This window comes from Zeus faber (assembly GCF_960531495.2).
Source record: "Zeus faber genome assembly, chromosome: 21".
Classification (NCBI taxonomy): domain Eukaryota; kingdom Metazoa; phylum Chordata; class Actinopteri; order Zeiformes; family Zeidae; genus Zeus; species Zeus faber.
The window spans coordinates 2,599,446-2,625,273 of record NC_137208.1 but is presented as its reverse complement, the minus strand read 5'-3'; the positions used below and the strand labels follow the sequence as shown (position 1 = coordinate 2,625,273).

Sequence of the window (25,828 nt, the reverse complement as noted above, 5' to 3'; positions counted from 1 at the left end):
GGTGGCAGTGGGCATGGCAGTGTGTGCTCCAGGCGCTCACCCTACCCGAGCGCCAGTCCATCTGAGGGTTGTGGATCCGGAGCCAGGGGTACCCCAGGACCAGGGGGTTCAGGGGGGAATGGATGAGGAAGAACCTCAAGGACTGGTTGCCAGAGAGAAGCAGCTCGAGGGGGGCCATCTGATGGGTAATCCGGGTGATCCCAAGTGTGTGCAATTGGCTCAAGGGGGGAGCTGCAGATGGGGCAAGAGCGGCCTCTAGTGGCGCTGGGCGTGGGCCTAACATAAACGGCTTCAGAGCTTCGTTTGATAAAATCTTGGAACACAGCACGCACAGTGGTAACGGTTCGTCTTCCGTGCCTGTCCCAAAAACAGGCAGGCGCGACTGCCCTAACATAAGTTCCTATCCATCATTAATGATGCATTGTTGAAGGTTTTAAAGAAAAAATACCATGTAATGTTTATTTATTTATTTTATTTTTTACATTTAAAAACGTTTTTGTAATTATTTATTTATTTTTTCAATAAAATCAATGTATTTTGCCCATGATTTGGCGGCCCACTTGCAATACCCTCGTGGCCCACCAGTGGGCCATAGCCCATAGGTTTGAATCGCTTCTGTAGACACACATGAAAAATAACTACCTCATGAAAATAAGTCTTAAGGACCTATTATTCTTCTTTTTTTATATATGGTCTCTAAGGTCCTCAAAACAACTTTTAAATTATTTTTGCTGAAAATACCACTCAGACTATGCATTTGAGCCATTTTTACATGCGTCGTATCCACCTTGTCTTAAAACGGGTTGTTTCAGTGGGAGGAGCTACACTCCCGAGGCCCCTAGTTCTGTGAGCCAATGGGGTTGGAGCATGGCTTCCGGGTTTCGTTGTATTTACTCCCTAACTTTCACTTATTTCACCTTATCAGTCCACCAAAATGTGTGTCTGAACCAATTTGAGGCGATAAATAATCAATCCAGTTGCTGAATTTTCATCATATTCGATCCACAAGGCCTTATTTAAAAGTCCAGTTTATTCATATATCCCTTAATCACAGTGCAGTCTGAAAGAACTTTGCAAACCCACATTTCACAGAGAAATCAACAGCATCTCCTGGTCTGAACCCACATCCAGGCAAAGGAAAAACTCCCACACTCCCACTTCTCTGTGAGAAGGGACAGAAGGAGGAATCCCGCTTCCAGGATGACCAGGCTGCAGTGGATGTAGAGTGGACAAAATGAACAATATAATATGACAAATAAGAGGATATTGTACTTCTATACTATGCAATGTCAAAGCTAGACAGTGTGAGAGTATTTGCTGGTGCAGGTAGACGCCTCAGGGGAAGTGGTTCTCATCAGGCCCGGCCCAGATCCAAAGTTAGCCCCCGATTTCACCACGGTGGAGCAGGGCAGCGCTTGGAGCGATGTGGGATACGGGCGGGGCTCAGGGCTTTTGTTTCATTCCATTAAGGAATGAAGGAGAGAAAACAAAAATAAATCTACGCTTTTGTTTGGAGAAATGCGCTCCAGCCGTGGGAGGAGTAATCTCGGACATCTTTCTAAAAACTGACAGTTCATAACAAACTGACAGAGTTGTTTAATTCCACAGTGTGTGTGTTAAAACCATTAGAGATCCACATGGATGTGCACAAGCGCTGGACAAAGTGTTTCATAACACACTACGAGCGCCTTGCATCAACTAAAATCGTCCACCTGAATGTATTGACTCATATCTCTAACTAATATTTATCAAAATAAACATAACCAACACAGCAGAGGAGGCCTCCCCAATCAGGGCTGAAGGGCTCAACATCACAGATTCCCAACGCCGAAAATAGCCAAGCAGCAATGAAAGATCGGAGGTTTTTGAACGCACCATCCGGAACGTCAGTCTACGGTCGTGTAAATATTATTTACTGTTGATAAGAAATTGTTTTTTCTAACTTGTTTGATATGAATAAAACCTGAACTTTGAGACCCCCGGCCCCTAGAGAAGCCCGTGCAGCAACCCCCATGAGGAGCCCAGAGGAGCATAACCCAGTCCCAGGGAGCACGAGGAGACCCCGCCTCCCTTAGGTGCACACATACAACCCACCCCAATGTGCAGGCAAGAGATGCAGCAGCAGAACCCAGGCCCGGACTGCAGGCCCGGAGCAAGGCCCCGCGGTGACAGACCAACACCCCGCCCAAACTGCCTGTCCCGCAGGCGGGCCAGCAGCACCCCCATGCCCACCCGCGCAGAGCAAGGCCCACCCCACCAAAGCCGACCAGTTGCAAGCCCCGGCCTCCCACTGAACCACCCACGTAGCCGAGTGTGCTCAGCGCAGAGCATCCGGATGTTAACCCCCCCCCGTGGCAGCAGGCGACCAGATACATGGGCCCTCCACCACCCCCGGGGCACCTGCTGCAGAGAATCCGTGCAGCAGGAGTAAAGGCCGACAACCGCCCCCCTGCACCCCAACCAGCTCCAAGTTCCATCAGAATTCCCAAATACATTGTGTTAACCTTTCCACTTTCATAGTCTTTCTTCTTACTTGTTTCTTTCTCATCAGCTTTCATAATCCTTTCAATCTACCAACTAGCTTTTCAGCTCTCTTGCCCTGTTATAATTTTATAGATACGAGAAAAGGAAGAATCACAAACAAAATCCACAATCCTCTAGATTGATGCAAAGTTGGTCACTTTAAGTCAAGTCATACTTTATTTATAGAGCGCATTTCATACCAGGGCAACACAATGCGCTTTCCAAAGAAATACAAAAAAGAAGGAGAACGTAGTTGTCAGCCAGTCATTACAAAAGAATGCCCCTGAAACAACAGCAACAACAAAAACAACAATAAAAAGCGACTCCAACCACAGTGGCAGCAACAGAAAACAGCAGCAGCCGCCGCCACAGAAATAACAACAACGGCAGCAGCAACATCGACGTACACGCAAAGACTTCACCGGAACCGGTAGCTCTCACCGTTAAGTCGAGGTATAAGGTTACGTTAAGTTGAGGTATAAGGTAAGCGAGAGTTAAGGTATAAGGTTAGCAGCAGCAACGACAACACCAGTTAAGGTATAAGGTTAGCGGCACCAACAACAGCACCAGCAGCAGCAATGACAACACCAGCAGTGACAATAACAGCAGCAGACAACCGCAGCAACAGCGCACAAGGGAAGACGTCACCGGGACCGGAAGTGGTAGCTCTCACCGGAACCAGAAATCTCCTCATCTGTATTGAGTCAACAGTGTGTACCATCTCATCTCAACGAAGTAAAGCACAGCAAAGATGTCACCGGAACCGGTAGCCCTCACCGGAAACGGAAATTTCAACTGTGTGCACCATCTAATCTTTATCCAGTCACGGTCCTTTAATTAGCGTCCCTAAGTTATGGGTCAAGTTTTCTATCAGACCTCGGGAGGGAGATCCTTTTGACTAGCTCCGAAAACACACCCTTCTTATGATCCTCTAACTGTAATATCACAACAGAAACAACCGCAGCAACAGCAACGCCAGCAGCAACAACAGCAAAACCAAAGCAGGAGTAACAACAGTAACACACGCAAAGACCTCACCAGTTAAGGTATAAGGTTAGCAGCACCAACAACAACAACACTAGCGGCTACTGTACCAGCAGCAACAAAAGCAGCAGCATCAGGGCACAAGTGAAGACGTCACCGGAACCGGAAGTGGTAGCTCTCACCGGAACCAGAAATCCCCTCTGTATTGAGTCAACAGTTCTCAGGGAAGCAACGCACAGCAAAGACCTCACCGGAACCGGAAGTCGCAGCCCTCAGACACTGAGATTTCAACTGTGTGCACCATCTCATCTTAATCCAGTCATGGTGGATGGTTAAGTTTAGGTATAAGGTTAGCAGCCACAACGACAATACCAGCAATAGAAAGCAGCAGCAGCAATAGTAGCAGCAATGGTAGCAGCAACAGCGCACAAGCGAAAATGTCACCGGAACCAGAAATCTCATCTGTATTGAGTCAACAATGTGTACCATCTCATCTCAGCGAAGTAACGCACAGCAAAGATGTCACCGGAACCGGAAGTGGTTGCCCTCACCAGAAATGGAAATTTCAACTGTGTGCACCGTCTCATCTTAATCCAGTCACGGTCCTTTAATTAGCGTCCCTAAATTATGGGTCAAGTTTTTCCATTCTGACCTCGGGAAGGAGATCTTTTTGACTATCTCTCTGAAAACGTACCCCTCTTATTATCCTCCCACTGTAATATCACAACAGAAACACAACAACAACAGAAATAGCAGCAGCAGCCACAGAACAACAGCAGCAGCAACATCTACTCCAGCAGCAGCAAAAAACAGCAAAAAAGACAACAGCAACGCACACACAAAGAAGTCAGCGGAACAGGAAGCTCTCACCGGAACCGGAGAAGTCACTCAAGTTAGAGACGGTTAAGTTGAGGTATAAGGTTAGAGGTGTTTAAGTTAGGGTAAGGGGTTAGAGATGCTTAATTTTAGCTATAAGGTAAGCAAGGGTTAAGTTTAGGTATAAGGTTAGCAGCAGCCACAGCACCAGCACCAGTAACACAGACAGACAGACGTCATTAGTCAGAGACTGTAGCGAACAGCAAGGTTTTTAACCTGCATTTGGAACGGGTGTGGTTAGGACCCAATTGCAGCTCAAAGACAGGCGGGGATATTTGGTAATGTCTTTTATTTGGAGAGCAGACGGAAGACAGGCAGGGAGCAGGCAGGATACGTCGTCGGGGACAGGCAGGTTCGATAACGAGAAGTGCAGACAGAAGACAGGCGGGGGGGCAGGCCGGGTCGGAAGCGGGGAATCAGTCTGGAGAACGCTGGAGGGTCTGGTGCAAGCGTCGAAGACAATCTGGCAATGAGTGACTGGTGAGAGAGGCATATATAGTAGTTAGATTACAGATCGGGAACAGCTGTGTGCGCAGGTGAATGGAGTTGGACTAATGGGACACGAAGGAGAGGGAGGGGAAAGTAGAAGAAGGCGGAGATCATGACAGCTTTTAAAAGTATTCAGAGTGGGGGGCCTCTCAGGTCCCATTTACTTGGGGCATAGATACAGTATGCAGCTTCTCCTGCTTTAGAGTCAGTACGAGGGATAGTTAAAAGACCACTGCCTGTGGACCTGAGAGTTCTTGCTGGTTCATGTATAATTAGCATTTCTTTTATATACTGAGGTACAAGGCCATTTATAGCTTTATATACAAGTAGCAGAATCTTAAAATCAATTCTAGTTGACGGGAGCCAATGTAGAGATCTAAGAACAGGTGTGATGTTCCAACTTTTTGTCCCAGTGAGAACGCGTGCAGCCATATTTTGGATTAACTGTAGCCGCTGCGCAGCTGATTTCACGAGGCCGGTGAATAGGCCATTACAGACGTCCAATCTACTCGTTATAATGCATGGAGTCTTCTTTTGACAAGAAGCCTCTTAATTATAAAATGTTTTTTTTAGATGGTAGAAGGCTGATTTTGTGATTTGATTTATATTGCTCTTTAAATTTAGATCGCTGTCTATGATTACACCCAGATTTTTGGCTTCATTCTTGCTCTCCAAGGACAGAAAACTAAGATGAGCTACAATTTTCTGTTTTTGAGCCTTTCCACCAAAGATGAGTATTTCTGTTTTGCCTTTGTTCAGTTGTAAAAAGTTCTTTGCATTCATGCATTAATATCATTAATACACTGAGTGAGGGAGTGTATGGGGAGTAGGTCATCAGGAGATAGGGATATGTACAGTTGTGAATCATCTGTATAATTATAATTTATTTTGTGTTTCTTTACAATATGTGCAAGTGGGAGCATATAGAGGTCAAACAATAATGGTCCCAGAATCAAACCTTGGGGAACTCCACATACAATATCCACTTTGTTTGACACAAAATCTCCAATGGACACGAAGAACTGCCTGTCATGTAGGTAGGTTTTGAACCAGTTTAGAACCGGGCCAAATAGGCTGACCCATTTTTGTAACTTCGCTAATAAAATCTGGATAGTCAACAGTGTCGAAGGCAGCAACGAGATCCAGGAGCAGAAAAACAGATCGTTTTTTTTTGCATCAGTGTTTATGTGTAGATCGTTCAGATCTTTAATAAGTTCTGTTTCTGTGCTATGGTGAGGTCGAAAGACAGATTGATAGGTGTCTAAAAGGCTGTTTGAGGTTCGATAGTTGTTAATCTGAAGGTAAACTGTTTTTTCAAGTATTTTGCTGAGGGATGGCAGGTTGGAAATGAGCCTGTAGTTGGCAATAATTGTGGTATCGAGATTACTCTTCTTCAGGAGTGATTTAATGACAGCTGTTTTAAATGCTGCAGGGAATTTACCTGATTGAAGAGAGCCATTTAAAATTGTATCCATGTTCTTCTCGACCGATACTTCCACGACCCTTCCTAACCTGTGCAAGACATCGCTGGTGACATGTCTGTCAGAGGGGTTGATATCTAAATTTACCAAAGCTTTTTCCATGATCTTCTTGATCAATGCAAGGTACGTACCACCCAGGTACGTGAGGCCCCTCCCCTTATTTCAGCCACGTTGCAGACCATATCTCGATGCTTGACCTCCTTGTCCAGGTTGAGCAGAGTGGAACCAGCTTCTCAAAATGCTCTCTGAAAATAAATCATTTAATATATGAAAGATATTAATTCCGTTCAAACTGTTTAGGATGAGGTCAAGATGAACCCAAGGAGTTTATACAGAGGTTTAATGGGAAGACAGGCAGGAATCAGGAACAGGCAACAGAAGGGGGATGAGGACTGACAGGGACTCATGAGGGGGAAGCAGGGACTCACGCAGAGACAGGGACTCAGGAACCAGGAGCAGAGAAAAACCGAAGACAGAGGGACCGAGAGGCAGAAAGAGGGAGCCAGAGAGGGCAAAGGGAGACTGGCCTCAGGGATGAGCGAGGCCTTCTGGATTGCGACCAGAGGACCTGGCATGGGAGCCGGACCTTCGGAGAGGCGGCCGGCAGCTCGGGGATTGGGACAGGATGGGCTGGACCTTGGGAGAGCCGGCCGGCGGCTCGGGGACCGGGACACGACGGGCTGGACCTCAGGAGAGGTGGCTGGGGCTCGGGGACTGGGACAGGATGGACTGGACCTCGGGAGAGGCGGCCGGTGATTGGGACAGGACGGGCTGGACCTCAGGAGAGGCAGCTGGCGGCTCGGGGACTGGGACAGGCTGGACCTCGGGAGAGGCGGCCGGCAGCTTGGGGACTGGGATGGTGGGACAGAAGGCAGGGACTCACACACAGGCAGGGACTCAGGAATCAGGAACCTGGAGCAGAGGAGCGAGTGGAGGATCAGGAATCAAGAGTTCTGGGTACACACCCAGGGAAACAAGCAGCAACAAAGACACTGAAGACATGCAAAAACACATGCAGCGACACATGCAACGATCCAAAACTGACAGAGTGAATGGGACCCGGTTAAATACCGAAGACAGAAGGACATAGAGGCAGACAGAGGGAGCCAGAGAGGGCGGGAGGGAGACAGGGATCGACTGGCCTCAGGGTGGCGGGTGACCAGAGGGCCTGGCATGGGAGCTGGACCTTGGGAGAGGCGGCCGGCGGCTCTGGGACTGGGACAGGACAGGCTGGACCTCGGGAGAGGCGGCATAATTTGATGAGGTACTAATGATGAGGTACAATATCTGCAGGTAATGGTACTGTGACTTGATGATTTAATACTCTTACTATAGAACGTAATATGATATTCTGTCAAGAGTTAAAATAACGATCAGAAACTTAATAGAATCGAACCAATACAAAAGGGAGATCTCACCTCTCTGTTGCTGTTCCAACAAGTTGGACCAGCACGGTGAGAATTGTCTTAACCGAGCCCCCCTGTCGTACAGACAGCGCTGATGTTCCTGGAACAAGTTCTCTCGTGATACCTGTCCTCGACTAAATCCCGACGGCTTTTAGAGCTAAAAAATTGGGTAACCTCTTCTCCTGACTGAGCATCACGGTTCACACAACATAATCTATCCTTAATCACCGCAAAATATGGGTAAATGAGCGCAGCCTCCGGACGCTCTAACACACCATTGATTTTATCAACCCGCTCAAAGGCCCCGTGCAGTGAATTGTCCCACGATTGTTCCAGAGAAAACTCCTCCATGGGATGGGCTGGGGTTTCAAGATTCAAGATTCAAGATTCAAGAGGTTTATTCGTGACACGCATATACATACTTTCAGACGTATAAGCAGTGAAATGTAATGCAACGCACCCGGTGATTACACACAATATGTCCTAGACAGAACACAGACCCAGACCAACTAACTGATTCCTAAAACGTAATACAGTAAGTCGAATACTTATAGAATAAAATAAAAATATATAGAATAAAATAAAAATAACATAAAATAAAATGGAATAGATAAAGGGAATAGGCTTGGGTATATAGGACAGACTTATGTATATGGGAAAGGCAATTATGTAAATACAGATATGGGCATTAAGGTGGCATGTGAATAAAATGAGGTAGTGTTTGTGTGATATACAGCACAGTATACAACAGTACGGCGCAGCAATACGGTAACACCGAACAACCCAGAACTGTGACACAGTATGCGGTACAGTATGCTAGCTCGCCGGCTAATTGGAGTTACACCGCTGGGGACGAGCGCGCACTCTCAGTGTCCGTGCACGAGGTCAGGAGGGCTTTGATGCGGGTGAACACCAGGAAAGCTGCGGGCCCAGATGGCATATCTGGACGAGTACTGAAGACCTGTGCTAACCAGCTAGCTCCGGTGTTCACCACAATATTCAACATCTCCCTGGCTGAATCAGTGGTCCCGTCCTGCTTCAAGAGGTCCACCGTCGTTCCTGTCCCGAAGATCGCCTCTCCAACCTGCCTGAGTGACTACCGTCCGGTGGCCCTCACCTCGGTGGTCATGAAGTGTTTCGAGAGGCTGATTAAGGATTACATCTGCGCCTCCCTCCCCCGCACCTTGGACCCGTTGCAGTTCGCGTACCGGCAGAACAGATCCACGGATGACGAGGTCTCTCAGGTACTGCACACCACGCTCACGCACCTGGATGGCGAGAAGGGGGCCTATGTGAGAATGCTGGCCGCCCCCAGGTGGTCAAGGTGGGGAAGTACATGTCAAGCTCCCTCACCCTGAATACAGGATCCCCCCAGGGTTGCGTCCTCAGCCCCCTACTGTACTCCCTGTACACACATGACTGTGTGGCCAGGTCCAGCTCCAACACCATCATCAAGTTTGCTGACGACACCGTGGTCGTGGGCCTGATCACCGACTGCGATGAGAAGGCCTACCGCGAGGAGGTGGCTGACCTGTCACTCTGGTGCCAGGACAACAGCCCACACCTGAACGTCAGCAAAACCAAGGAGCTGATTGTGGACTTTAGGCGTGGATCACAATCGAGTACGCACGCGCCCTTGTGGATTAATGGGACTTCTGTCGATAGGGTGAGCAGCTTCAGATATCTGGGAGTCCACATCACAGAGGACTTAACATGGACTGTTCACACAGACACTCTGGTGAGAAAGGCGAGGCAGCGTCTCTACCACCTCAGGCAGCTGAGGAAATTCCGGGTCTCGGTGAGGATCCTCAAGTCCTTCTACTGTGGAGCGGTGGAGAGCATCCTGACAGGCAACATCACTGCCTGGTTTGGGAACTGTACTGCCCAGGACAGGCGGGCCCTGCAGAGGGTGGTGCGTTCAGCTGAACGTACCACTGGAACTACCCTCCCCCCCTTGCAGGAGTTATACACCAGGAGGTGTAGTAGCAGAGCCTGTAGGATCATGAAGGATCCTCATCACCCCAACAACGGACTGTTTCAGCTGCTGCGGTCAGGCAAGCGCCTCCGCAGTCACGCAGCGAGAACAGAGGGACTGAGACGGAGTTTCTTCCCTCAAGCCATCAGAACTGTCAACGCTGACCTCACCAGGGGTCCTAACTGAGCCATGCACTAGGCTCCACTACCTACTGTACTGTATGTAGCATACTGTACCGCATACTGTATCACTGTTCAGGGTTGTTCGTGATGCCGTATTGCTGCGCCGTACTGTTGTATACTGTGCTGTATTATCCCAAACACTACCTCACACTATTTACATTCACATGCCACTTTAATTCACATGCCACTTTAAATGCACATATCTGTATATACATAGGCATATTCCTTCAACCTATTCCATTTTATTTCAATTTATTTTTTATTGTATTTTATTCTATATATTTTTTATCTTATTCTATAAGTATTCCACTTACTGTATTACGTTTTAGGAGTCAGTTAGTCGGTCTATTAGAAAGGAATTTTCTACTTTTTATTTTATTTTATTTTTGTACTTTTTCCTAGGACTTATTGTGTGCTATCACCGGGTGCGTTGCATTACATTTCACTGCATATATGTATGGAAGTATGTATATGTATGTGACAAATAAAAATCTTGAATCTTGAATCTTGAATCTTGAATACAGGACAGAAGGTAGTGGAGCCTATGTATGTGGCTCAGTGAGGACCCCTGGTGAGTTCAGCATTGACAGTTCTTATGGCTTGCGGGAAAATACTCCACCCCAGTCTTTCTGTTCTCGCTGTGTGACTGCGGAGGCACTTGCCCGACCACAGCAGCTGGAACAGTCCGTTGTTGGGGTGGTGAGGATCCTTCATGATCCTGCGGGCTCTGCTAATACACCTCCTGGTGTATAACTCCTGCAAGGGGGGGAGGGTAGTTCCAGTGGTACGTTGGGCTGAAGGCAGCACCCTCTGCAGGGCCCGCCTGTCCTGAGCAGTACAGTTCCCAAACCAGGCCATGATGTTGTCTGTCAGGATGCTCTCCACCGCTCCACAGTAGAAGGACTTGAGGATCCTCACCGAGACCCGGAATTTCCTCAGCGGCCTGAGGTGGTAAAGATGCTGCATCGCCTTTCTCACCAGAGTGTCTGTTTGTAAAGTCTATGTTAAATCCTCTGTGATGTGGACTCCCAGGGACTTGAAGCTGCTCTCCCTGTCAACAGAAGTCCCATTAATCACCAAGGGCGTGTGCGTCCTTGATTGTGATCCACGCCTAAAGTCCACAATCAGCTCCCTAGTTTTGCTGACGTTCAGGTGTAGGCTGTTGTCCTGGCACCAGAGTGACAGGTCAGCCACCTCCTCGCGGTAGGCCTTCTCATTGCAGTCAGTGATCAGGCCCACGACAACAGTGTCATCAGCAAACTTGATGATGGTGTTGGAACTGGACCTGGCCACACAGTCATGTGTGTACAGGGAGTACAGTAGGGGGCTGAGGACGCAGCCCTGGGGGGATCCTGTGTTCAGGGTGAGGGAGCTGGACATGTGTTTCTCCACCCTAACCACCTGGGGCCGGGCTGTGAGGAAGTCCAGAATCCAGGCACACAGCGGAGTATTCAGTCCAAGCTCCTTCAGCTTGACAGCCAGTCTGATGGGGACTATGGTATTGAAAGCTGAACTGTAATCGATGAACAGCAATCTCACATAGGCCGCGTGAGTGTGGTGTGCAGTACCTGGGAAACCGCGTCATCCGTGGATCTGTTCTGCCCGTACACGAACTGCAACGGGTCCAAGGTGCCGGGGAGGGAGGCACAGATGTAATCCTTAATCAGCCTCTCGAAACATTTCATGACCAGAGGTAGTCATTCAGGCAGGCAGGAGAGGCGATCTTCGGAACAGGAACGACGGTGGACCTCTTAAAGCAGGACGGGACCACTGATTGAGCAACATCTGATTCAGATTCAGATGTTGAATATTGTAGTCAACACCGGAGATAGCTGGTTAGCACAGGTCTTCAGTACTTGTCAAGATATGCCATCTGGGCCCGCAGCTTTCCTGGTGTTCACACGCATCAGAGCCCTCCTGACGTCATGCTCAGACACTGAGAGTGCGTGCCCATCCCCAGCGATGTAACTCCAATTAGCTGGCGAGCTAGCGGTGCTGTTGCCCGACTCAAACCGCGCATAAAAGGAGTTCAATTCGTTAGCTAGGGAGGCGTCCACACTCGTGGCTGGGGAGGAGCTGCTCTTGTAGTTTGTTATCGTCCCCAGCCCCTCCCACAAGCGTCTTGTGTCCCCCTGCCCAATCTGCAGCTCCACGGTCTCTCTGTACGTCTGTTTAGCATCCTTCACCGCCCTCCGCAGATTGTAAGAGGCCGCTTTGTAGGTGTCCATATTACCGGATACAAGACCGTTGTTGTAAGCGGCCGTGCGAGCATTCAGAGCGCAGCGGATGGATTTGTCAACCCACGGTTTCTGGTTTGGAATTATCCGAACTTTCACCGTGGGAACGATGCTGCCCGCTAACGTAGCCACAAAGCTCACCGCTATGTCCGTAAACTCGCTGACGTCACTTGAACTTGATTGGAACATGTCCCAGTCTACGTCAGAAAGAGCGTCCTGAAACGCAGCCTCTGCTTGGTCCGTCCACCGCTTCACTTCCCTCGTCACCACCAGTTCTCGCGCGATCAGAGGCCTGTAAACGGGAACCAGCGAGATCCTGGTGTGGTCAGATTTCCCGAAAGCAGGGAGAGACATGGTCTTGTATCCGTTCTTGTAAGGTGTGTAGCAATGGTCCAAAGTTCTATCTCCCCTGGTGGCACACGTGATGTGTTGGTGGAAATTAGGCAGAACTTTTCTAAGGTTCACCCTGTTAAAGTCCCCAGTCACCACCACAGCTGGGAGATTTTCCACAAACTGTTCAATTGGCCACTGCCTCGACAATCTGGTGGGGGGAGTGCTCCTCATATCTGAGCCAGTGCTGGGCCGTGTCCAGGAGCTGCTGGGGGTGCAGGAGAGCACCGGAGGCACAAGGGGTGGCTCTCAGGTGTCCTCCAAACCCGTTCCATCACCACCTTCCGGACAACGGCGTAGCTCATCCGCTACTCCGGCAGTAAGGCATGCACCTCCAGCTGGATTTCTCTTGAGAGGAGGGGAATGAGCCGCCACGCCTGTTCGTGGTCCGTCCATCCGGCCGCCTCGGCCATCAGGTCGAGGTTAGCGAGGATCCCCCCCTGTCATCCTCTGTAGCGGGTGGGCGGGGGGGCCCAGCGGTCCTTTCTCACTTGGTCTGGTGTGCTCCCGGAGGAGGATCGGGATGACCTGCTGGTTTTCCCGGAGCGCCCCATGGTCCCGTTCGTGGGCCCTCGCCATCTCCTGGAACTGCAGGGCTTGTTGCTCTTCTATTGTGGTGAACACCACCACCATCTGTTTCAGGGGGGCAGGCGTCCAGGATTTGGCCTTGCACTGCTCCATGTCTGCTCAGATGCTACTTGCAAGGGTGGGTACTGGCACCGGGCCAGGGAATGAGGAAGAGGAGGCAGGTGGAGGCGAAACAGCGCTAGGTGGCATGTTTATTAAGTGTTCTTTAAATGGTGGCTTGTGGGCCCAAAGAAGAACTCAGGGGCTTGGAGGCAAACAAATACATAGAACGTGCGGAATTACTGTTTCTGTGGTCTAGTCACTTACTTCCTCTGTCTAGTCTCTTCTTCTTCTCTACTTATTGTTCCTCCTCTCTAACGTCCTGTTGTTAGTCTCTTAATCCCTACTTCAAGTCTCTTTCTTTCAATTTCTAGTCTCTTACTTCCGATTTATGGTGTCTTACTTCCTGGTGATAGACCCTCCTTTCTTTCTTTCTCTGGAAAGAAAGTTGTTGACACCAGTAGGGGGCCGAGGCGCTTATACTGTATTTTATTATCTAAGTGTTAAAACTGAACCATGTACGATATGTTTGAGTGAGCTGCTGTGACGCCACAATTTCCCCCTCCTGGAATTACCTTGCTCTTATAATGAGCAAAGTATAATATAATTATATATAGTAGTATTTGGTATTATATAGTAAACCGTGTATCATCACATTAAGTTGTGAAAATACTGTAGTCAGAATCAGAATCAGGTCTATTGGCCAAACAATCTTTTACACGTTAGGAATTAGACTCGGGTTTTCGCAGTAACTCATACTATACTTACATTCAACAATCAACAACAAAGAGTCGTTTTTTTGAAAAGTAGGTTTTGCTTATAGTAGCCAGTAACCAGTGCTTCTATCATGCACAGCAGTAAAGACTGAATATAAATATATTAAATATACTACATACACTGGTCAGCCACAACATTAAAACCACTGAAAGGTGAAGTGAATAACATTGATCATCTGGTTCCAATTGCCCCTGTCAAGGGGGGGCATATATATATATATATATATATATATATATATATACTGTCATATCCACGTTGGTGGAACGAGCTGCCAAAAATGACCAGAGCGGGGACCTCCCTCTCTATCTTTAAGAAGCACCTGAAGACCCAGCTCTTCAGTGAGTACCTCCTGTCCTAATCTACAATTACTTTGCACCACCTTGCAGTATTTATTGTTACACCAATGTTGTTGTTACACTAATCTCTGTCGCAATGTAGCTGAATGTTATTCTCCCTTGTAAGTCGCTTTGGATAAAAGCGTCTGCCAAATGACTAAATGTAAATGTAATGTAATGTCATATATAATTTTTATATATATAGTGTTATATTATATATATATGAGGCAGCAAGTGAAGAGTCCGTTGTTAAAGTTGATGTGTTGAAGCAGCGTAAGGATCTGAGCCACGTTGACAAGGAGCACATTGTGATGCTGGACGACTGGGTCAGAGCATCTCCAACACCACAAGTCTTGTGGGCTGTTCTCGCTGTGCAGTGGTTACTACCGACCAAAAGTGTCAAAGGAAGGACGAGCGGTGAACCGGCCACAGGGTCACACCTTCAGAGGCCGTGTGGAGTCGACAAGTCAGAGATGTTTTGGGGACACGAGGGGGACCTACACAATATTAGGCAGGTGGTTTTAATGTTGTGGCTGATCCGTGTACACAAAATATGTATGAATCATTTATTGTATGATGGACAGGCATTCCCCTGAGGACATGCAGTGACAGGTCACATATCTGGTTCATTGTTCATTAAAGTTATGGCGTGAGGGAAGAAGCTGTGGCCGTGGTGTTCAGTGGCCTGAGGCGCCTTCCGGAAGGTGGAGTTCCAAGACGTGTGAGAGTCAACAAAGTGTCCAAGCAGCTGCAGGAGCCACCTACAGTACATTCCATATACATTCAATATTAACATATACACCTTGAGGACAAACATGAAGAATATTTAGTTGAGTTTGAACTGGTTCAAATAATAAGGAGAAGTCTTTAATCTCAACAGTTTTACAGAAAGCAGAAAGCACTTCTGCTTTACCCAGAATGCACTGCTTTCATTGTTTCACCTCTCGGTGTTGCAGTTAAATTGAATCAGGTGAAAAACACATAATTTTCAATTTATTTTAAACAGAACTTTATTTAATTTATAAAACTGATTAAAAAAAAAATCCTCAATCCACATGCATTTCAGAACGAACGACTCAAAACATGTCAAACATTTCAGACATTTTGTTAATAATCATACAATTCATAAAAAGTAAAGTAAGCTAAATATATTTTTATTTTGTTTAAAACAAAACAGCCAGGCACTGCAGCCTGCGGGGTTAGAGGAGTCTGGAACAGGAAATTGATCCGGGTCACAGATCTGATTGGATGTTGGATTCGAGACGCTGCTTTTTGATCGAGTCTAAGTGATGACATCACAATGGACTGATGGTTGAGCCACTAGGGGGGCGCTGTTTTAAAAAAAAGTTAAACAGAAATACCACTTTCTACGTTTAGGGAGGAGTCAGATCACAATGCATGCTGGGTAACGGCATTTCAGCCTCTCATCTTTTTAACATATATCATTAATATATCTTTTTATTTATTTTTCTAATATATATATATATATATTATATTTATATAATATATATCTTTAATATTTTTTATTAAACTATTTAATATATATCTTTAATATATATTTTATATGTACATTTTAACATACATGTTTTTAATATAGATTTCTAGTTTTTGGCTTCCATATGAATCCAAAGAACTGAGATTAAAATTTTAATTTATTTAAATTTAAATTATATATCTATCTATTTATCTATCTACCTCCCCATCCATCCATCCGTCATCTATCCATCCATCTATCTATCCATCTGTGGTAGATCCGCCTGCCACACAGCATTAAAGTGGCGTTCTCAGGGCCCTCCAGCACAGAGACACAGACAATGGCGTAGAAACCACAAGTTTATTGTAGAGAGTGGGCTAGATGGAACAAGCCCGGAGCAGATGGACATGTGTCATGAAAAGGGCTCCTCTCCTGAGCGTGTGTGGGGGTGGGGATTTTACCTGTTGCTCGTTAGATCAACTGAAGCGCAGCCTCTGATTGGTCTGTCCACCGATTCACTTCCCTCGTCACCACCAGTTCTCGCGCGATCAGAGGCCTGTAAATGTGAACCAGCAAGATCGTGGCGTGGTCAGATTTCCCGAAAGCAGGGAGCAACGCGGTCTTGTATCCGTTCTTGTAAGGTGTGTCGCAATGGTCCAAAGTTCTATCTCCCCTGGTGGCACATGTGATGTGTTGGTGGAAATTAGGCAGAACTTTTTTAAGGTTTGCGCTGTTAAAGTCCCCAGTCACCACAACAGCCGTGTTGGGATGTTTGTTTTGAAATCCGCACAACACATCATACAGGTCCGACAGTGCTGTGTCGGTATCCACTTGCGTTCCCGGGAAGTTCCCACCTGGGGCTCCCCCTCCTCCGCTCTGGCTACCTCCGCCGGTGCGACCTCCGCGTCCAAAATCAGGGGGTGCGACCGAGGTGCAGGCCCCTCGACGGTACCTGATGGTCCCTCGTGGACCCCTCTCCAGTCCGGTTTGGGCGTAGGCCTCAGCATGGTCCTCCGCAAGGGCTATGGCGGCTTGGAGGGAGGCTGGCTGGTGGCATCTTACCTAGCTAGGATCACAGGCTGGGAGATTTTCCACGAACTATTCGATGGCCATCGCCTCGACAATCTGGTGGGGGGGAGCGCTCCTCGGGTCTGAGCCACCGCTGGGCCATGTCCAGGAGCTGCTGGGGGTGCAGGAACAGCCCCCTCGCGGTGTCGTAGGGAAGTGACCGGAGGCACAAGGGGAGGCTCTCAGGTGTCCTCCAAACCCGTTCCATCACCGCCTTCCGGACAACGGCGTAGCTCATCCGCTGCTCCGGCAGTAGGGCATGCGTCTCCAGCTGGACTTCTCCTGAGAGGAGGGGAATGAGCCGCCACGCCTGTTCGTGGTCCGTCCATCCGGCCGCCTCGGCCATCAGGTCGAGGTTAGCGAGGATCCCCCCCTTGTCATCTTCTGTAGCGGGTGGGCGGGGGGGCCCAGCAGTCCTTCCTTGCTTGGTCTGGTGTGCTCCCGGAGGAGGATCGGGATGGCCTGCTGGTTTTCCTAGAGCGCCCCCTAGTCCCGTTCGTGGGCCCTCGCCATCTCCTGGAACTGCAGGGCTTGTTGCTCTTGCATTGTGGTGAACACCACCACCATCTGTTTCAGGGGGGCAGGCGTCCAGGATTTGGCCTTGCACTGCTCGATGTCTGCTCAGGTGCTACTTGCAAGGGTGGGTACTGGCACCCGGCCAGGGAATGAGGAAGAGGAGGCAGGTGGAGGCGAAACAGCGCTAGGTGGCATGTTTATTAAGTGTTCTTTAAACGGTGGCTTGTGGGCCAAAAGAAGAACTCAGGGGCTTGCAGGCAAACAAATACATAGTACGTGCGGAATTCCTGTTTCTGCGGTCTAGTCACTTATTTCCTCTGTCTAGTCTCTTACTAATGGTTCCTCGTCTCTAACGTCCTGTTGTTAGTCTCTTAATCCCTACTTCAAGTCTCTTTCTTTCAATTTCTAGTCTCTTACTTCCGATTTTTGGTCTCTTACTTCCTGTTCATAGACCCTCCTTTCTTTCTTTCTCTGGAAAGAAAGTTGTTGACACCAGTAGGGGGCGGAGGCGCTTATACTGTATTTTATTATCTAAGTGTTAAAACTGAACCATGTACGATATGTTTGAGTGAGCTGCTGTGACGCCACAATTTCCCCCTCCTGGAATTATCTTGCTCTTATAATGAGCAAAGTATAATATAATTATATATAGTAGTATTTGGTATTATATAGTAAACCGTGTATCATCACATTAAGTTGTGAAAATACTGTAGTCAGAATCAGAATCAGGTCTTATTGGCCAAACAATCTTTTACACGTTAGGAATTAGACTCGGGTTTTCGCAGTAACTCATACTATACTTACATTCAACAATCAACAACAAAGAGTCGTTTTTTTGAAAAGTAGGTTTTGCTTATAGTAGCCAGTAACCAGTGCTTCTATCATGCACAGCAGTAAAGACTGAATATAAATATATTAAATATACTACATACACTGGTCAGCCACAACATTAAAACCACTGAAAGGTGAAGTGAATAACATTGATCATCTGGTTCCAATTGCCCCTGTCAAGGGGGGGCATATATATATATATATATATATATATATATATACTGTCATATCCACGTTGGTGGAACGAGCTGCCAAAAATGACCAGAGCGGGGACCTCCCTCTCTGTCTTTAAGAAGCACCTGAAGACCCAGCTCTTCAGTGAGTACCTCCTGTCCTAATCTACAATTACTTTGCACCACCTTGCAGTATTTATTGTTACACCAATGTTGTTGTTACACTAATCTCTGTCGCAATGTAGCTGAATGTTATTCTCCCTTGTAAGTCGCTTTGGATAAAAGCGTCTGCCAAATGACTAAATGTAAATGTAATGTAATGTCATATATAATTTTTATATATATAGTGTTATATTATATATATATGAGGCAGCAAGTGAAGAGTCCGTTGTTAAAGTTGATGTGTTGAAGCAGCGTAAGGATCTGAGCCACGTTGACAAGGAGCACATTGTGATGCTGGACGACTGGGTCAGAGCATCTCCAACACCACAAGTCTTGTGGGCTGTTCTCGCTGTGCAGTGGTTACTACCGACCAAAAGTGTCAAAGGAAGGACGAGCGGTGAACCGGCCACAGGGTCACACCTTCAGAGGTCGTGTGGAGTCGACAAGTCAGAGATGTTTTGGGGACACGAGGGGGACCTACACAATATTAGGCAGGTGGTTTTAATGTTGTGGCTGATCGGTGTACACTAAATATGTATGAATCATTTATTGTATGATGGACAGGCATTCCCCTGAGGACATGCAGTGACAGGTCACATATCTGGTTCATTGTTCATTAAAGTTATGGCGTGAGGGAAGAAGCTGTGGCCGTGGTGTTCAGTGGCCTGAGGCGCCTTCCGGAAGGTGGAGTTCCAAGACGTGTGAGAGTCAACAAAGTGTCCAAGCAGCTGCAGGAGCCACCTACAGTACATTCCATATACATTCAATATTAACATATACACCTTGAGGACAAACATGAAGAATATTTAGTTGAGTTTGAACTGGTTCAAATAATAAGGAGAAGTCTTTAATCTCAACAGTTTTACAGAAAGCAGAAAGCACTTCTGCTTTACCCAGAATGCACTGCTTTCATTGTTTCACCTCTCGGTGTTGCAGTTAAATTGAATCAGGTGAAAAACACATCATTTTCAATTTATTTTAAACAGAACTTTATTTAATTTATAAAACTGATTAAAAAAAAATCCTCAATCCACATGCATTTCAGAACGAACGACTCAAAACATGTCAAACATTTCAGACATTTTGTTAATAATCATACAATTCATAAAAAGTAAAGTAAGCTAAATATATTTTTATTTTGTTTAAAACAAAACAGCCAGGCACTGCAGCCTGCGGGGTTAGAGGAGTCTGGAACAGGAAATTGATCCGGGTCACAGATCTGATTGGATGTTGGATTCGAGACGCTGCTTTTTGATCGAGTCTAAGTGATGACATCACAATGGACTGATGGTTGAGCCACTAGGGGGGCGCTGTTTTAAAAAAAAGTTAAACAGAAATACCACTTTCTACGTTTAGGGAGGAGTCAGATCACAATGCATGCTGGGTAACGGCATTTCAGCCTCTCATCTTTTTAACATATATCATTAATATATCTTTTTATTTATTTTTCTAATATATATATATATATATTATATTTATATAATATATATCTTTAATATTTTTTATTAAACTATTTAATATATATCTTTAATATATATTTTATATGTACATTTTAACATACATGTTTTTAATATAGATTTCTAGTTTTTGGCTTCCATATGAATCCAAAGAACTGAGATTAAAATTTTAATTTATTTAAATTTAAATTATATATCTATCTATTTATCTATCTACCTCCCCATCCATCCATCCGTCATCTATCCATCCATCTATCTATCCATCTGTGGTAGATCCGCCTGCCACACAGCATTAAAGTGGCGTTCTCAGGGCCCTCCAGCACAGAGACACAGACAATGGCGTAGAAACCACAAGTTTATTGTAGAGAGTGGGCTAGATGGAACAAGCCCGGAGCAGATGGACATGTGTCATGAAAAGGGCTCCTCTCCTGAGCGTGTGTGGGGGTGGGGATTTTACCTGTTGCTCGTTAGATCAACTGAAGCGCAGCCTCTGATTGGTCTGTCCACCGCTTCACTTCCCTCGTCACCACCAGTTCTCGCGCGATCAGAGGCCTGTAAATGTGAACCAGCAAGATCGTGGCGTCGTCAGATTTCCCGAAAGCAGGGAGCAACGCGGTCTTGTATCCGTTCTTGTAAGGTGTGTCGCAATGGTCCAAAGTTCTATCTCCCCTGGTGGCACATGTGATGTGTTGGTGGAAATTAGGCAGAACTTTTTTAAGGTTTGCGCTGTTAAAGTCCCCAGTCACCACAACAGCCGTGTTGGGATGTTTGTTTTGAAATCCGCACAACACATCATACAGGTCCGACAGTGCTGTGTCGGTATCCACTTGCGTTCCCGGGAAGTTCCCACCTGGGGCTCCCCCTCCTCCGCTCTGGTGACCTCCGCCGGTGCGACCTCCGCGTCCAAAATCAGGGGGTGCGACCGAGGTGCAGGCCCCTCGACGGTACCTGATGGTCCCTCGTGGACCCCTCTCCAGTCCGGTTTGGGCGTAGGCCTCAGCATGGTCCTCCGCAAGGGCTATGGCGGCTTGGAGGGAGGCTGGCTGGTGGCATCTTACCTAGCTAGGATCACAGGCTGGGAGATTTTCCACGAACTATTCGATGGCCATCGCCTCGACAATCTGGTGGGGGGGAGCGCTCCTCGGGTCTGAGCCACCGCTGGGCCATGTCCAGGAGCTGCTGGGGGTGCAGGAACAGCCCCCTCGCGGTGTCGTAGGGAAGTGACCGGAGGCACAAGGGGAGGCTCTCAGGTGTCCTCCAAACCCGTTCCATCACCGCCTTCCGGACAACGGCGTAGCTCATCCGCTGCTCCGGCAGTAGGGCATGCGTCTCCAGCTGGACTTCTCCTGAGAGGAGGGGAATGAGCCGCCACGCCTGTTCGTGGTCCGTCCATCCGGCCGCCTCGGCCATCAGGTCGAGGTTAGCGAGGATCCCCCCCTTGTCATCTTCTGTAGCGGGTGGGCGGGGGGGCCCAGCAGTCCTTCCTTGCTTGGTCTGGTGTGCTCCCGGAGGAGGATCGGGATGGCCTGCTGGTTTTCCTAGAGCGCCCCCTAGTCCCGTTCGTGGGCCCTCGCCATCTCCTGGAACTGCAGGGCTTGTTGCTCTTGCATTGTGGTGAACACCACCACCATCTGTTTCAGGGGGGCAGGCGTCCAGGATTTGGCCTTGCACTGCTCGATGTCTGCTCAGGTGCTACTTGCAAGGGTGGGTACTGGCACCCGGCCAGGGAATGAGGAAGAGGAGGCAGGTGGAGGCGAAACAGCGCTAGGTGGCATGTTTATTAAGTGTTCTTTAAACGGTGGCTTGTGGGCCAAAAGAAGAACTCAGGGGCTTGCAGGCAAACAAATACATAGTACGTGCGGAATTCCTGTTTCTGCGGTCTAGTCACTTATTTCCTCTGTCTAGTCTCTTACTAATGGTTCCTCGTCTCTAACGTCCTGTTGTTAGTCTCTTAATCCCTACTTCAAGTCTCTTTCTTTCAATTTCTAGTCTCTTACTTCCGATTTTTGGTCTCTTACTTCCTGTTCATAGACCCTCCTTTCTTTCTTTCTCTGGAAAGAAAGTTGTTGACACCAGTAGGGGGCGGAGGCGCTTATACTGTATTTTATTATCTAAGTGTTAAAACTGAACCATGTACGATATGTTTGAGTGAGCTGCTGTGACGCCACAATTTCCCCCTCCTGGAATTATCTTGCTCTTATAATGAGCAAAGTATAATATAATTATATATAGTAGTATTTGGTATTATATAGTAAACCGTGTATCATCACATTAAGTTGTGAAAATACTGTAGTCAGAATCAGAATCAGGTCTTATTGGCCAAACAATCTTTTACACATTAGGAATTAGACTCGGGTTTTCGCAGTAACTCATACTATACTTACATTCAACAATCAACAACAAAGAGTCGTTTTTTTGAAAAGTAGGTTTTGCTTATAGTAGCCAGTAACCAGTGCTTCTATCATGCACAGCAGTAAAGACTGAATATAAATATATTAAATATACTACATACACTGGTCAGCCACAACATTAAAACCACTGAAAGGTGAAGTGAATAACATTGATCATCTGGTTCCAATTGCCCCTGTCAAGGGGGGGCATATATATATATATATATATATATATATATATATACTGTCATATCCACGTTGGTGGAACGAGCTGCCAAAAATGACCAGAGCGGGGACCTCCCTCTCTGTCTTTAAGAAGCACCTGAAGACCCAGCTCTTCAGTGAGTACCTCCTGTCCTAATCTACAATTACTTTGCACCACCTTGCAGTATTTATTGTTACACCAATGTTGTTGTTACACTAATCTCTGTCGCAATGTAGCTGAATGTTATTCTCCCTTGTAAGTCGCTTTGGATAAAAGCGTCTGCCAAATGACTAAATGTAAATGTAATGTAATGTCATATATAATTTTTATATATATAGTGTTATATTATATATATATGAGGCAGCAAGTGAAGAGTCCGTTGTTAAAGTTGATGTGTTGAAGCAGCGTAAGGATCTGAGCCACGTTGACAAGGAGCACATTGTGATGCTGGACGACTGGGTCAGAGCATCTCCAACACCACAAGTCTTGTGGGCTGTTCTCGCTGTGCAGTGGTTACTACCGACCAAAAGTGTCAAAGGAAGGACGAGCGGTGAACCGGCCACAGGGTCACACCTTCAGAGGCCGTGTGGAGTCGACAAGTCAGAGATGTTTTGGGGACACGAGGGGGACCTACACAATATTAGGCAGGTGGTTTTAATGTTGTGGCTGATCCGTGTACACAAAATATGTATGAATCATTTATTGTATGATGGACAGGCATTCCCCTGAGGACATGCAGTGACAGGTCACATATCTGGTTCATTGTTCATTAAAGTTATGGCGTGAGGGAAGAAGCTGTGGCCGTGGTGTTCAGTGGCCTGAGGCGCCTTCCGGAAGGTGGAGTTCCAAGACGTGTGAGAGTCAACAAAGTGTCCAAGCAGCTGCAGGAGCCACCTACAGTACATTCCATATACATTCAATATTAACATATACACCTTGAGGACAACATGAAGAATATTTAGTTGAGTTTGAACTGGTTCAAATAATAAGGAGAAGTCTTTAATCTCAACAGTTTTACTTTAATCTGCAGAAAGCACTTCTGCTTTACCCAGAATGCACTGCTTTCATTGTTTCACCTCTCGGTGTTGCAGTTAAATTAAATCAGGTGAACAACACATAATTTTCAAAAAAAAATTTAAACAGAACTTTATTTAATTTATAAAACTGATTAAAAAAAAATCCTCATTCCACATGCATTTCAGAACGAACGACTCAAAACATGTCAAACATTTCAGACATTTTGTTAATAATCATACAATTCATAAAAAGTAAAGTAAGCTAAATATATTTTTATTTTGTTTAAAACAAAACAGCCAGGCACTGCAGCCTGCGGGGTTAGAGGAGTCTGGAACAGGAAATTGATCCGGGTCACAGATCTGATTGGATGTTGGATTCGAGACGCTGCTTTTTGATCGAGTCTAAGTGATGACATCACAATGGACTGATGGTTGAGCCACTAGGGGGGCGCTGTTTTAAAAAAAAGTTAAACAGAAATACCACTTTCTACGTTTAGGGAGGAGTCAGATCACAATGCATGCTGGGTAACGGCATTTCAGCCTCTCACCAGGGATCGAGACAGGAACGGAACAAGGGACGCATCAAACCCCGGCGCCCCTGCCGTTTGCAGCAGGAAGTGGGCGGCGGGCAGGAAGCTGAAAGGGGCGGCACGGTGGAGGAGGTCCGCAACATCAGTCAACGGTCGTGTTCTCTGAACCTGAGCATTCCGCCGCCCCCCCACTACATCTCAGTTACAGACGACAAAAGGAAAGCAGGGTCCAAAGCAACAATCAATTTGTAAAAAGTTCAACTGTGAAGGGTGTTGGCTGGCAGCTGACCGCTGACCGCTGACTGCTGGCTGGAATGCAAAGCAACAAAAGACACAATGGCTTTCTCATCAACAGAAAGCATGATTCTGAATTGTATTTTGTAACTTGTTTGATATGAATAAAAGGCTGGACTTCGAGGCCAAAGTCAAAATCTGGACTAATTCGGAGATACTCATTATATCTTTTTAACATATATCATTAATATATCTTTTTTATTTATTTTTCTAAAATATATATATATATTTTTTATATTTATTTAATATATATCTTTAATATTTTTTATTAAACGATTTAATATATATCTTTAATATTTATGGACATGTGTCATGAAAAGGGCTCCTCTCCTGAGCGTGTGTGGGGATGGGAATTTTACCTGTTGCTCGTTAGATCAACCAACGAGCAACAGTTGTCCAGCCAAGCTGATCCTGGGCTCCAATTACCTAGACACAGGAGGGGCCTGGCTGCTCAAACCACACCATCCCCACACAACATACCCCCCAATGCAAACTGAGGCCAGGGAGAATGCCTGGCCGAAGCCTACTTAGTTTTTTCTGTGTTGGTGGGGGGTGGCCCCACTGACTGTTTGCCTACCCCACACCACCCAAGTGGTGTTTTCAGGGACCTCCGGCACAGAGACACAGACGATGGGGTAGAAACCAAAAGTTTATTATTAAGAATGGGCTAGATGGAATAAGCCCTGAGAGCAGATGGACACGTGTGAGGAACCACTGAAGAACGGGTGTACAGCCACACTGATCCTGGGCCCCAATTTCCGAGATAGTGTGTGGGATAAAGGGTGGTGCCCTTGCATCATTGAATTTCAACACACAACTCAGGACTCTCTTCTGTTTGGTCACACCTGTGGAGCCAAATCTAAGGTGCTATTGTGTTAAACTGTTATGACCTAACAATAATTCAGTCAAATTAAACGTATGTGAAAAAAGTATGTGAAGTATGTTTCATAGTGGTTTCATAATCCTACAGCATATCCAGTTTGATGTTACTTTTCTTTTAAGAGCCGTTCCGCTTCAACGACGATTGCTGCTGAGTTTTTTTTTACTGTTTGGAAAAAGGGGAGACAGGAATTCTCGACCATGTAACAAAATCACAATTTATGTATCTAATATACATCTAAGCATTATTTAAAACTCTGTCATGGTAATAAAGTCGAACTGCATTAAAAACCTGTATGCATTGAGTTCTTTCATGTTTGAACAAATTTCAAAAATGTTCATCCTGACTCGACCACGTCATCTTCCAGGGTCAGGGTGGTGCCAGAGTTTTTTTCTTTCTTGTTTAGTGGTGGGGCTTAGAATTTGTAGTAAATACAATACGCAAGGCTTGGTAGTGTCATATGCTACAAACACTTGCTACAACACACAGTAGATAGTGACAGTAGACAGATGACCCAATCCCTGGTCAGGTTTAACTAGGGTTAGGCTTT

General features: G+C 46.6%; 1 protein-coding gene across 1 annotated transcript in view; it reads left to right on the top strand.

Moving 5' to 3' along the window:
* The window catches only part of LOC307246393 (protein mono-ADP-ribosyltransferase PARP12), a gene marked incomplete at both ends in the record, with an annotated part of 39,567 nt that extends 37,260 nt beyond the window's left edge, over positions 1-2,307 (top strand). The window contains 3 exons of the mRNA XM_080022313.1: positions 1,173-1,220; positions 1,327-1,425; positions 2,206-2,307. Coding sequence (XP_079878439.1) covers positions 1,173-1,220; positions 1,327-1,425; positions 2,206-2,307 — 249 coding nt within the window. The remainder of the gene's footprint in view (positions 1-1,172; positions 1,221-1,326; positions 1,426-2,205) is intronic.
* Positions 2,308-25,828: the final 23,521 nt, after the last annotated feature.